The sequence below is a fragment of the Zalophus californianus genome, chromosome 9, assembly GCF_009762305.2.
Source record: "Zalophus californianus isolate mZalCal1 chromosome 9, mZalCal1.pri.v2, whole genome shotgun sequence".
Lineage (NCBI taxonomy): Eukaryota > Metazoa > Chordata > Mammalia > Carnivora > Otariidae > Zalophus > Zalophus californianus.
This window is the reverse complement of record NC_045603.1, coordinates 61,136,479-61,149,665: the sequence shown is the minus strand read 5'-3', so window position 1 is coordinate 61,149,665 and position 13,187 is coordinate 61,136,479. Positions and strand designations below refer to the sequence as shown.

General features: G+C 57.5%; 1 protein-coding gene across 1 annotated transcript; it reads right to left on the bottom strand.

Moving 5' to 3' along the window:
• Positions 1–5,100: 5,100 nt before the first annotated feature.
• Positions 5,101–12,620, bottom strand: KRT78 (keratin 78). Its single transcript, XM_027594169.1, has 9 exons — positions 12,246–12,620; positions 11,615–11,829; positions 10,580–10,640; positions 10,019–10,114; positions 8,982–9,146; positions 8,502–8,627; positions 5,838–6,058; positions 5,566–5,600; positions 5,101–5,484 (listed from the first exon to the last, which is right to left on the bottom strand). The coding sequence occupies exons 1-9, from the start codon at positions 12,618–12,620 to the stop codon at positions 5,231–5,233; spliced, it is 1,548 nt and encodes a 515-aa protein (XP_027449970.1). The 3' UTR covers positions 5,101–5,230.
• Between the last annotated feature and the right edge of the window lie 567 nt (positions 12,621–13,187).

Genomic DNA, 13,187 nt, shown 5'->3' with positions numbered 1-13,187 from the left:
GGGGCTGCTCCCAGTTATCACCTGTGCTCCCAAGCTGGGGCTGAGCCGAGACTGTGTGGGGCAGGATGCCACCTTCTCCCCCCTGGGGCTCTCCTGACTTGGAACGGGATGATACAGGCTCCCACGGCCACCCCCACCACCCAGGGGCTGGCTTGCTCTCCTCCCACCCAGCCCTGATGGCCACCGTCAATGGGGCTCTGTTCTGTGGGATCTGGCCCAGGCCCCTGTCGCAAGCCAAGGCCCCAAAGCCCAGGGCTGTACAGGTGGCAAGGCAAGCGAGGGTTGGGCAACGGGCTGTGGAGAGGGTGCCCAGGCCTGCTCCAGTCCCACCCTCCCAGCCCACAGCCTCATCGCCTCCTGGCAGGTCCAGGGAGGGGGACACAGGTGACAGGGTGGGGGCAGGGGCGATCTGTTCTGTCATCGCTGGCAGATTGTCTGCTGGGCGGAGACCCCGTGCTGAGCAAAGTGGGTACAAGGACAGAAAGAGAGTCTCGGCCCAACCCTGGGGCCGGGGCACTTGAGGAGAAGGTGGAAGGCCCTGGGCTCCTCAGGCATTGCGCCGAGATCAGGGAGATGCATGGCGCAAAGCACACTCTGCTGGGGACTGAAGAGAAACAGAGCGCTTTGACTATAACCTGAGAGCCCTCCCCCCTAGCCCTCTGTCCCGCAGCAGAGCATCCCCAGAAGGGCCCAGCCACTTTGGAGGGGGCTGCAGGTAGGTGGAGGACACATCCCATTCTGATTAGACATAAGTACAGGTCTAAGAAGAATGTGTTCAACAAAGGCCCCAAGAACCCCAGGGAGCACCCCAACATTCCCATCTTCCCAGCCCCCAAGGAGCCTGATGCTTGATTCAGAAAGGCCAGGGGTTCCTTGATCACTTCACACAGTCCCCTCTGTGCCCCCCCCGCCCCCACCTCAGGCTCCTGGGACCAAGCACAGCCCCAAAGGAAGACTTGGAGATGTCAGATGTTAGTGAAATGTTAGGAGTGAGGGAGTGTTGCCAAGGTGACTTTGGAGATTGGCCCTCCTCGCCCACTTGAGCTTTCAGCTGGAAAACTGGAAAATGGACCCAGAGAGGTGAGAGAGACTCGCCCAAGGGAAGGAGCCGCAACAGCCCCTTGCCACACTCCTTCCACAGTGGAATTGGGACTCTGGCCCCTTGTCGCCCCAGGATCCCGAAGGAGAGGACAGTGGCCCATTCCCACAGCCTGAGGAAGGCAGGCAGAGAGCAAACCCACTCCAGACCCAGAGGAGGCTGTGGGACTCTTTCCCGGGGCCACTACTAAAGGCTGTAAGGGGCTCCCAGTTGCTACAGATGTCGAACCTAACGCTCATGAGGGATGGGGTGAGGGGCACTCACAGAACCAGTCCCTTAGCGCCCAGGAGGGGATCTTCCTTTCTGCTGGGAGCTAGGATACAAGGCATTTGGGCAAGCCAGGCCAGGAGGTGAATCCCCACTGAGCTGTGTGTCCTTGGGCTGCTCTCAACCCCTCTGGGCCTCCTTCACCTCTGCCTTTTTGAAAGGGGAAGCCCTATCCAAAAGTATTGGCCTGTGATCCCAGGACTGAGCCAGGACTGAGCCGTCACTTCCCACCGACCCTTGTCTCCTGTCCCTGAGGCTGTGCTCACTTTCTCAGCCTCCCTTATCGCTTCCCGCAGGTGCGTGGGAAGGGGAGACAGTTGGGAGTGGGACTTCTGGGGAAGGGAGTGATGTCAGCCCTCTGAGTCAGGGCGGCCGGGGAGGTGGGAGTAGAGTCGGCTGCACACACTCCACCCCTCCCCAGGAATGACAGCCACACGTGATGACCGGGCTCTCTCTGTCGGGCTTTGTGGGCAAGCTGGTGACAGATAGCCACACAGATAGCCAGGCTCACTCTGCCCGAGTTACTGCTTGGAGACAGACTCCCTCCCAGCCAGGCGGGGGCTCCGGGGTCCCAGCCCAGACAGAGTGGGGGAGCCACCCTGTCTCCTTAGGCCCTGACTCTGCTTTCAGGCAGAACACCCAAGTTCAGACCTTCTTTCTGGGGTTTAGGACGAACAGTTTCCTCCCCTCCGCTGCGTCTCCAACCAAGGGCTTCTGTGTCTGGAGACTTTCACCTGCCTGGCATCCCCCCGCCGCCCCCCCCCCGCCCCGTCGGTAGGACACAAGAGCCCAGGGGATGGCAGGCTGCTGCAGGAGGGACAAGGCAAGATGGCTTGGGTGGGGGCGGACAGATGGTGTCTGCGGAGCACCCAACAGCACCCAACCCAGGCCAGGCTGGCTACGGAGCCATAGCAAAGATACGGGGGGAGGACAACAGTCGCCGCCCTTGGGAGCCCTCCCACAGGGGTAGGACTTCCTCACCTAATCGTGATGATCATTACAGTCAGCATTTACTCAGCACTTACTATGGGGCCGACACTTCCAGTGCAATAGTGCATCTCATGTCCACGCTGGCTGGGCTCCATCCGCCTCCTTCCCACCCCAGATCAGTCACCCTCCTCCTAGACCCCTGTAGGCTGCTCCCTTGCTCCCTGGCTTCACAGGTCGGTCAAGGCTGGGGGGCATGGGCAGGAGATGTGGGAGGGTGGAAGGGAGGGCAGGTATTTCTGCCCGGCTTCCTCCCTGCTGTCCTCCATGGTTACAGCTTCTTCCATCTGTCACTCACTTCTTCCTCTTGTCTTTCAGCTCTACGCAGGCGACCCCCTCATCCTGGTTCTCCCTGTTTCCACTGAGAGGCCCACGTCCTGGAAAACCGCTCAGCCCTGGACAAACCAGAGGTTGGCCCCTCCAGCTCTGCTGGCCTCTGGCCCCTCCTTCCTTTCTGCCTTCCCTTAGTGACACCCACACCTCCATAGGTGCTTCTGGCATTGAAGTCCATTTAACTGAACGTTCTCGGGTGAATTTTGTCTCCTGCTGGGATCCTGAATGGCACCATCCCCACACAGCCCTGTGAGGTCAGCCTTAATATTAATCTCTACTCACAGATGAGGAAACTGGAGAGGTTACATAGCATGGTCAAAGTCACACCATTAGTAAGTGGCAGAGCTGGGATGCAAGCCCAGGAATCCTGGTTCCTGGGCCATGTGCTCCCCAGTTCATGTCTCCCTTACAGAAGGCCAAAAAGCCTCCTTCTCAGATACTTTTGATGGAGAGATCCTTGGGTCTGAGAAAAAGGCTGACTTCCCCTTAAAGCTGGGGCTGAATGGCATGACCTCCTGTGGCCTAGACCGTGGAGTTTGGGGTTGAGCCACATGGGAGGGAGAAGACAGGAGAAGCAGTGCAGGAGCCGATGGGCTGCTGGGGGGTGGGGCCCGGGGAGGAGAAGGTGGCCCTCCTCACCCACCTAGCAACTGGCCCCGATGCCCACGCTCCTGGCTTCCTGCAGGACTTCCTGCGGAAGAGGAAGGAGAAATGTCCAGCCTCATGGTCAGACAGGCCCAGTGATGGGGTGAGAGCCAAGAGGTAAGGGGATGGGCAGAGTTCCAGTCCCAAGTGCTCATCAGAGGCCCCCCTGCACAAGCTAAGCAGCTGATCCTCATCGTGGGTGCGGGAGAAGAAACTGCCCATTGGTCCCAGGCTAATAGGAAAGCTGGATCCCAGACCAGAACCAGAGAGGGACAGAGCCAAGGACAGCAACAGGTGTAGCCAGGCTGTGCCAGGGAAAGAAAGGGTCTGGCACGTTCAGACTTGGGGAATTAGGGAAGGTTTCCAGGAGGAGAAAAATCTGGTGCACACATGAGAAGAACAAGGAGCAGGGATGAGGGGCTCTCTTCGGTCTGGAGTACAGTTATGTTACCAGGGAACAAGCTAGAAGAGATACTGAAACATCAGTGGAGATGGAGGCGGGGGAGGACATCCCAGGGAGCAGAGCAGAGGGCTGGAAGGAGCCCCCTGATGAGCTGACTGGGATGAGGAGTGAGATGTCCTTTGGATATTCCTAAACAGCAATAGATATTCCACAAATTAGCCTTCTGGGAAGAGTGGCTGGGCAGTAGCACCACTTCTGTTTTGCTGGGTGAGATGCAAGCCTGGGACAGAGCTGAATTGCTGTAAGGAGTGGCAGAGAAGCTGCACAGTGCCACAGGGAAACTTCACATCTCTGCCCTTCAGCCTCCCTTCTAAATGCCCTTGAAACCTGCCTTTAAAGTTATTGCTTGGCATCAGTGCTGAATTATTAACCTGCTGGGGGCATCCCTGGAGAGGGGCCAGGTTAAAGCTCAAAGAGGTGGTGGGGTTGACATGACAAGACCCAGCTTGCTACCCTGGATGGAGCTGGAGCCAGGGCATCAGTGGGAGAGCACTGGAAGAAGGGATAGGACGCAAACAAGCCCCCCCTCCGGAAACCCCCATCTCCCAACACAGGCTGTCTGAATTAGCCACAGGAGACTGGCCTCTGGGCCTGGTAACCACAGGCTCCAGAAGGAAGATCTGGCTCTCGTGGGTGGGAGGGGTTATGCTGGAGAACCCAGAAACTGAAGGGGTGGGAGAGACCCTGAACCCAGGGGCACCTGGCTGGCTCGACCTATAGAGCATGCAACTCTTGATCTCAGGGTCATGAGTTTGAGCCCCACACTGGGCATAGAGCTTACTTTTTAAAAAAGACAGACACTGAGTCCATTAGGAGGGCAGGATGGGGTTGATCTTGCTTGCCAGTGTAGCCCAGTCCTGGCACAGTGCCTCGAGTATGGTTTGCACTCAATAAAATTTGTGGGAGGGAAAGAGTGGGAGAGGGGAGAGAGAAAGGGAGACCCCCTCAGGGAGAAATGGGTGCTGCTTCATTTCATAGGAGAGCTGGAGAGATGGAGGTCCACAGGCAGGTGAGGAGGACTAGGGTGGTGGCCCTTCGTTCCAGCCCCCAGGCTCTGGTCAGTGGGCCTCAGACCTCTCCCCTCCCCACAAAGGACAATACTTGGCTGGCCAAGCCCACCAGGGGTTTCCCAGCTCTGCCTGAGGGCTGCAGAGAGGAGAGGATGAGGCTGGTTGGCTGGAGGACAGGGCACGGTGGGCCTGGGGCGGACAGCAGGCAAATGAGACACAAACCCGTCTGCGGAGCAAGGCCAGTCGGGGCACACACTCAGAACAGCGGCAGGCATGAATTTTATTGACTTCTGCAGAGTCCCCGTGGGCTGGCTCAGGCTGAGGGCAAGGGACACGGAGCTGGCCGTGCAGGGACGTGGGTGGTGGAGCTGGGGCAGGGCTGAGAGGGCTCCAGAAGGCACGGGGAGCAAGTGGCTGCCAGGTCACTCAGTATGTGACGGACGTCTTCAGACTTGACTCCACCGTCTTTTTCAGGATGGTGTGGCAGCCAGAGCCGGAGCCGGACACAGAGCAGGAGCCCAAAACAGTGCCCTGCCCAGAGCCCAGGATGACGTTGGAGTCTCCGGTCACGACGCTGGAGCAGCTGGACCCAAAGCTGCCTTTCCCGCCTCCGAGTCCACAAGTGCTCCCCAGGCCACCGCTAACTCCTCCAGACACAACGGTGCTGCCTCCACCCACGGCTGCCAAGAAACGTAGCGGGGTCCCAGCAGAGTCCTCGGCTCCCCACCGGGACCACTCTCCCCCAGCCCCCTGATACTTACAGATAGTGACCTGGCTGGTGCACCCCCCAGACATCCTGGCAGAGAAAGGAGAAGAGGAAATGCTCAGAAAGGCTGCAAAGAATGCATCCTCAGGTATTTTAGCCTCTCAGCAGATCAAACCCACAGTCCCAATTTTAAATCCCTCCCAGCAGGATGGGTTGCCCTCCATGGCTCAGAGTGCTAGGAAGTCTCAGAATCCCCCTCAGCAAGGAGAGCAGCTCGGTGGCGGTCCATCCTGCTCTCACACCTCGCCCATGTTCCCAGGTCCCCACCTGCTTTCCTCGCCCTCCAGCAGCCTGCGGTAGGTGGCAATCTCCACGTCCAGGGCCAGCTTCATGCTCATCAGCTCCTGGTACTCGCGCAGCATCCGGGCCAGGTCCTGCTTGGCCGCTCTCAGGGCAGCCTCCAGCTCAACCAGTTTGGCCCAAGCATCCTTGAAGGCCAGCTCCCCACGCTGCTCGGCATCGGTGATGGTGGCCTGCAGGCTGGCATTCTGGAAGGGGTGTAGAAATGAGGGACAAAGTGGCTGCAAGTCCAGCACAGCCTCCCAAGGAACCTACGGTGGTTAGAGCTTAAAGTCCAGGGTAGACCACAATCTTAGGAGCTCAAAATTACCCATGGCCATCCTGCTCCCACCCCGTTCCTCTCATTCTAAGGGAGAGCATCTCCTTTTCTGCTCCCTTAACTCCCGGAGTGGGTTGACTAGTGTCCCCAAAAACATCATGTCCACCTAGAACTTCAGGCTGTGATCTTATTTGGAAATAGGGTCTTTGCAGATGTCATTCGTTAAGGATCTCAAGACGATATCATACTGTGTATAGAATGAGCCTTAAATCCCATGAGGGGTGTCCCTATAAAAGATGACAGAACACAGCAACAGATACACAAGGATGACGCCATGTGACGATGGAAGCACGGATGGAGTGATGCTGCCGTAAGATAAGGAATGCCAAGGCTTCTCGGGGCCACCAGAAGCTAGGGAAAGGCAAGGAGGGATTCCGAGGGAGCGCACCTGCCAACCCCCTATTCCGTACTTCCAGCCTCCAGAACCGAGAGAACACATGGGCTGGTGTTTCAGGCTCCAAGTTTGTGGTACTTTGTTATAGCAGCCACAGGAAACTCATCCCTTAGCGCCTCTTCCAATACTTTGTCCTCTTACTAAAGTATATCAAGGGCGCCTGGGTGGCTCAGATGGTTAAGCATCTGCCTTCGGCTCAGGTCATGATCCCAGGGTCCTGGGATCGAGCCCCGCATCGGGCTCCCTGCTCAGCAGGAAGCCTGCTTCTCCCTCTCCCACTCCCCCTGCTTGTGTTCCCTTTCTCGCTGTGTCTCTCTGTCAAATAAATAAATAAAATCTTTAAAAAAAAAAGTATATCAAACCACGGACCCCAATTTTTGGTTTGAGAAATACACTCTCTGTACTTATTTCTCTGATCGGACAGAAAACTCCCAGGAGAGCAACATCCCCCATCTAATTGGCCATCCAGCTGACTGATGCGCAGGATCAGGAAAGGCATTCCCTAAGGGCTCTCATTATTCTACCCCCATTCTAGCCTCATTATTCTATTCTGTTCTGTACACAAGCACCCTGTGGATGGGCAACATCATCTCCTGTCTACAGATGAAGAAAATGAGATTCAGAAAGGCGGTGAAGGGAGAGCTGGGTCCCTAACCCAGGACAGCTAGCTGCTAGCTGGTCCCCCTCTTTCAGCCCGCGGGGCTCTGCCGGGACCTGGCACAGGGGAGTTCGGTCCGTCATGTTTGTACAGGAAAAGGAGGAGTAAGTGGGGGGCTGTGTTCCCAAGAGGGATTCTCGCAGGAATAGCATGTGTGCCAGAGCTGTGGCTCCCAGCTGTGGGGACGTGGTAGCCCTCCTAAGTGCTGGCCACTGGGCTGAGACTGCACGCTCACAATCGCCTGGCTGAACGGAGCTCAGAAAATAGGCTTCTGGGCTCCACCCTGAGAGGCTGATTGCCTGAGTCTGACAGAGGCCCAGGAATCTGCATTTTAACTGCCACCGCAAGGAATTGAAATTTATGGGCAAAAACCCTGTGGCAGCACATTGGATAATAGGACCTGGTCACCTTCATCTCTGTCCCGCATCACATTCCAAAGGACAGCGGGCAGGGATGGGTGGAGACCAAAGTCCGGGCTTTGGAATGGAGCTCCGAGGGCTTTCCCAGGAGGGCCCCGGCTTGGGAGAGGACTGGCCACGGGCGCGCCCCGGGAGTCAAGCCGAAATGCTTGAGGAAACTGCCTGAGACTCTGTAGTCTCAGCTCTCAACCCTCTGCCGATCCCAAGACCAGTTCTATGGGTTTGGGGAACATGAGTGCAAAGAGACTCGAAAGCTGAAGAGTCTGCAATCCTTCACATCTAGAAGTGAGGGCTCCAGGACCAGCAAGGAACCACCCCCCTGCCCTTACCATCTTCTCCCTCCTCCTCTCCCCACTCCATCCCACGACAGGCCCCAACAGCATCACCTCCAGCCTGCGCAAAGACCTGCCTAAGGAAGGTTCACTCCCCCCCCATCTCACCTGTGCCCTGAGATCATGGCTCTCACCCTCCCCAACACAGGACGAAGAAAGTCAACACCTGGCCCTAGAGTCTCCGCTGGGCTGGAGGAGTAAGAGTAAGGAAAGACAAGAGTATAAGACAAGAAAGATGGATCAACCCTCTCCCCGAGGATCCAAAAGCAAGATGTACGCCTGGCCATGGAAGGCAGGTGAGCAGCGCCCCCTGGAGTTGTTCAGCACAGAACGCACACAGGCTTGAAGTCATAGGAGGGAGGCCAAATTCCTCCAAAACAGGGCTTGAAGTTCTCTCCACACAAAGTATCCAAAGCTCCAGCTAGTTATCAAACCTGCACACAAAGCCAGCAGTGACCCTGGCACAAAGGTAGTACAAAGGGGGACCTGGGGAGCTCTGGAAGCCTTACCTGCTTCTGGAGGTTTTCGATCTGACTCTGCAGCCTCTGACTCGCCTGCTGCAGCTGAGAGATCTGGACTTCGGTTTCCTTCATGCTGTCCCCACAAAGCCGGGCAGACGCCTGAAGCTCCTGGTACTGAGGGGGACGGAGGTGACACCATTGGTTAAGAGGACCCTCACCTCCGACCTCAAGACCATGAGAAACACCATGTCACCAGTTCTGTGCCTCCTCACGTCCTCACTTGGAATGCGAGTTAAACGCTGAAGCCAGGACACGGCGGGATGGGCTTGCAATAGTCCAGACTGGTCTCCCACGGTTTCCCTGCACTGTCCCCCTCCTGGAGAGGGGAAGTGGCCATGCCACCCAGCCTTGGAGCTCCGGGGAGGTTATCAGAACAGCCCCAAGGGGACCGAGGTGGATGACCCCTGTGGGGTGTGGGCGGGGAGACCCAGCCTTTTCCCACCCAGTGCTGCCCCCCAGCTCCGGCACCTTGGTCTGGTACAGCATCTCCACCTCTGCTTTGCTGCTCTGGGAGACCTCCTCGTACCGGGCGCGGACCTCCGCAATGATGTCGCTGAAGTCCAAGCCTCGGTTGTTGTCCATGGACAGCACCACGGACGCGTCACTGGCCTGGGTCTGGAGTTGGCCCAGCTCCTGCCAGGAAGACTGACTCAGTGTCTACCTGCCCCCTCTCCCTTTCCCCCTGGAGCCCCAGGCATGGGGGCAGGCTGCCTGACTTCCTGCCCGTGAACTCCAACAGGGGGCAGCCTTCCTTCCGCTGGGTGGTTGGGCATGCCCTGCTCCCTGCTGTCTCCTCATCTGAAAATGAGGGCTGTAGGAGGTGGTGTCTAATGCCCCTTGCAGCTTGGACATGAAAGGTAAATGTCCTGCAAGCTCGAAAGCACCGGGTCCCCATCACTCCTCTGACTGCTTGTCACACCCCCTTGCTCTCCTTCTCCTGCTCCGACCCCCATGGCCTCCTTACTTCCACAAAGATACCAGCACGCCACTGGGGGCCCTTCCCTCTGCCTGGAATCTCTGGTCCCAGCTGCTTGGGTAACTTCCTCACCTCCTTCCAATTTTTGCTTAAACTTTATCTTCTAAATAAGGCCACTCTGACCACCCTATTTGAAATTACCACCTGCCCTACCTCCCACCCACATTCCTAAGCCCCTTCTCCCTGTTTGCCATAGCATTTTTTCCTGTTTGCCATTGCACTGGTCACCTAACATATTATCCAATATACTTCTTTACTAGGTCTATTGTTGACTGTCTGCCTTCCAACAGACAGCGAGCGTCGTGATTTTTGTCTGGTTATTCCCTAGTGTATCTCCAGTACCCACCAATCCACACAGTACATTCTTGATGTTCGTTTGTCAAATGACTGAATGACTGGATCTAAGTCACCCTAACCAGGCGTCGCCTCCTGGCCACTCCCACTGTAGCCAGGGAGCCTGCTTGCCCTGTCCCCTCCCCTCACTCCTGCAGGCCCTCAGCAGACTGCCCTGCACTTGGCAGATCCTCACTTCTTCATAGAGTTGCCTCAAGAAGCAGATGTACTCTCGCAGATAATCCAGCTTGCCTTCCAGCTCCATCTTGCTCAGGAAAACCCCATCCACATCCTGGGGGCAGGAAGACAGAAACCATGTACTCCCACTTCTGTTTGTGGGTCCCACTCTGGCTCAGGAGTTCTGCTCACACACTACTCAATACTCACTCATGGCTATCCCCAGAGACCCATTCCTTCCTCCTCCAGCCCCCCCTCGTTCTGCTCTCCCTTTTGCCTGACACTGGCACACACCACCTTCAGGAAGACTTCCCTGATTACTCTCAAACAGTTCTGCATCTTCCACTCCCTCCCCACCCTCTCCCACAGTGACACCCAGAACTCATCACGTGGTCCTTCCATCAGATCTTGTTCTGGGGTCACTGTGTCTACGTAGGTGTCCCATTTCCCTGGGGGCCCCCTACAGGCAGTGTGGTATCATGTGCTGCATTAGGGTCTCCCACCTCCCACCGTCCCAGCCCAGGACTGGGCTTTGTGCATGGTGGGTGCTCAGGATCCCAGTGAAGCTGCTGACCCCCACCTTTTTTAGGACCACAAAGTCATTCTCAGCCGTGGCGTGCTTGTGGGCCTCCTCCTCATACCTGTGAAGTAAGTACAGAAGGACGCTGCCTGAGGTGGCGAGATCAGAGCCCATGCCCCTCCTCCGAGCACGACCTCCCTGAAAGGGTCCCCCCTTGCCGCCATTAGACGCTCCCAAGCAGGACACATAACCAGCCCACTCCTCGGCCTTTCCCATCAGGAAGTCATTGTCACATCCTGGCTACGTCCGTCTCCACGCCTTCAGCTCACGTCCACTTAACCACATGAGGCCACTCTCCACGTCTATAAGGCACGTTCCAACACCTTTTCTTACTCGCTGCTCACAATCATCATGCGAAGCAGGCATTCTGGCTTTTGTCAGAGAGAGTACATGGCTTGCCCAAGCCATCGATAATTAGGTGGCCCAAGCAGATCTAAAACCAGGTCTCCTGGGCTTTTTCCAGGACCCGCTCCACCTCCCATGCTGCTGAGGCTGGCAAAGGTAAAAAGGCCACACAGCTTCCCCTGGCTCGCAGTCACCAAACCCAAGCCTCCTGTTAGTCCACTGCTCTCTCCACACCACCAGGTGACCTAGGTGGGGAACCCAGAAACACAGCCCAGCTGTGAATCATGCCACACGCCTGGGGAGGGTCCCACTAAATGGATTCCCTTCCACCACCGGGACCAGAGAACATCTGAGTCACTTCAGCCCACAGCCTGCTCAACAGGAATTTATCGAGGAAAAACCCGCTGAGGCATTGTTTAAAGAAGCCCCTCCCAGCCCTGACCCGAAACATGGCCCTCAGAGCTGGGTCTGTTGGAACCGAGGCTCTCCAGACCTGGGCATCAGGGACTGTGGGGCCTCCTTACCTGCCACAGGTGGGGCACTCTGAGAATCAGAGGGAATGGGATGAAGAGGGGAGGCCAGTCCTGTGTCTCTGGGAGCTCAGCATGTGGGAGGCCTTCCAACTGCCAGCCCCGAACCAAACCCTACCAGACCCCACCCGGGGCCCATGGGGCACTGGGGTTTGCCTACTTGGCCTTATACTCCTCCTCCTGGTCCTGGCAGGACTTCAGCTCGGCATCCACAGCCCTCCGTTCGCTCTGGAGCTGCTCCAGTTGCCACCTGAGCTGGGCCAGGTAGCCCTCAAAGAAAGACTCCAGGTCCGGGGGGCTGTCACTCACCCCCTGCTGCTGCAGCAGCTCCCACTTGGTCTCCAGGACCTTGTTCTGCTGCTCCAGGAAGCGCACCTGCCACCCAAGCAGAGGCTCCCTGAGGCTCCCGTGGGGCTCCCTGGCCACAGGCTCTGGCGAGGAAAGCCTCAGGGGCCCTCCAGTCAGCCCACCTTTCCCCTACCTCCCAATCCAGCCTGGGCAGGGGCAGCCTCACGCCCTCCCAGGAGACTCTGAGCCCATCAAAATGATGGGGATGGCTAGCAGGGGAGGGTCTACTGCTGAACAGCCGTTCTCCGTTCCTGAGCCCCAACCATAGAACTGCGGGGCCTCAGCGTAATCAGAGAGCCTGCAGTTAGACCACAGGAAGGACTTTTTTGCTGCAGAAGTGATGAGAAAAGTGGTAGCAGAGCAGACTTCCCCATTCCCAAATCCATGGAGAACAGTTCCTCCGAGGGAGGCCGAGAGAGGGGCTTAGCCGAGTGGACCCTCACCTTGTCAATGAAGGAAGCAAACTGGTTGTTGAGGGTTCTGATCTCTTGGGTCTCCTGAGTCCTCACCACCTGGAACTGGGGGTCGATCTCAATCCTCAATGGGGTCAGCAGACTATTGTTGATGGTCACTTCCCGGATGCCCCCCGGAGGGCACAGGGAAAGCCCCGGCCCACCACGGCCCTCCCCAAACTGCACCCATGGTCCTCCCCCTGATCCCCAAGCCCTCCCACGAGAGGCTCCTCTGCACCCCCTGAAGGAACTGAAGCTCCTGCTGCTGAAGCTGCCCCTGCCGCCGCCGCCACGGCCCCCCAGGCGAGCAGAACAGGCTGAGCGAGCACTGAAGCCCCTCCGGGCCTGGCATGACGAGGGAGACATGGTAGAGACGGAAGGTCACACGGCTGCAGAGAGAGGATAATCGAGGTGTGCGAGTTCCTGCCCTGAGGCCCCAGCATAAGACTTTTATCCCCTCCCGTGCCTGGGCTGGGCCTCGGGGAGCAAGATGCTCTTTGCCTGACTGTGTCTGTCACTGGCTCCAGCTGACCTACTCTGACATGCCTGGAGGATAGGGGCCCAATACGTGCGGAGCCCAAGGGAGAGAAGGCCCAGATCCTGCCCTCGGAGCTCCCAGGCCAGCAGAAGAGCTGGGCACGTCCCAAAGACAAGGAAGCAGCCAGAGACCTGGACTCCAGTGCTGGCGGTGGGGAGCGATGGCCCTGAGCCGTCACTGAGAGTCATTCAAGGAGGGCTTCCCAGAGAAGGAGATGGGATGGGGAAGAAGAGAGGGGGTTCTGTGGAGCATCTGAGTGCCCTGGCCATGCTGGACAGAGGAGTGTGAAGCTTCTCAAGGGAGAATCTATCTACAGTAATTGGAGAAGGAAGGCACTTGGCAGCACTAGGAGAAGCTACGGGGTTAATAAAGATGTTATTGTCGTCGTTGGCTAA

Coding starts and splice junctions, on each gene's coding strand:
- KRT78 (XM_027594169.1), bottom strand. CDS start 12,620: ATGTCTCCCTCGTCATGCCAGGCCCGGAGGGGCTTCAGTGCTCGCTCA. Junction 8,628..8,981: donor AGATGCTGTACCAGACCAAG/GTGCCGGAGCTG, acceptor CGTCCCCCTCAG/TACCAGGAGCTTCAGGCGTC. Junction 5,485..5,565: donor CACCAGCCAGGTCACTATCT/GTAAGTATCAGG, acceptor GTTTCTTGGCAG/CCGTGGGTGGAGGCAGCACC.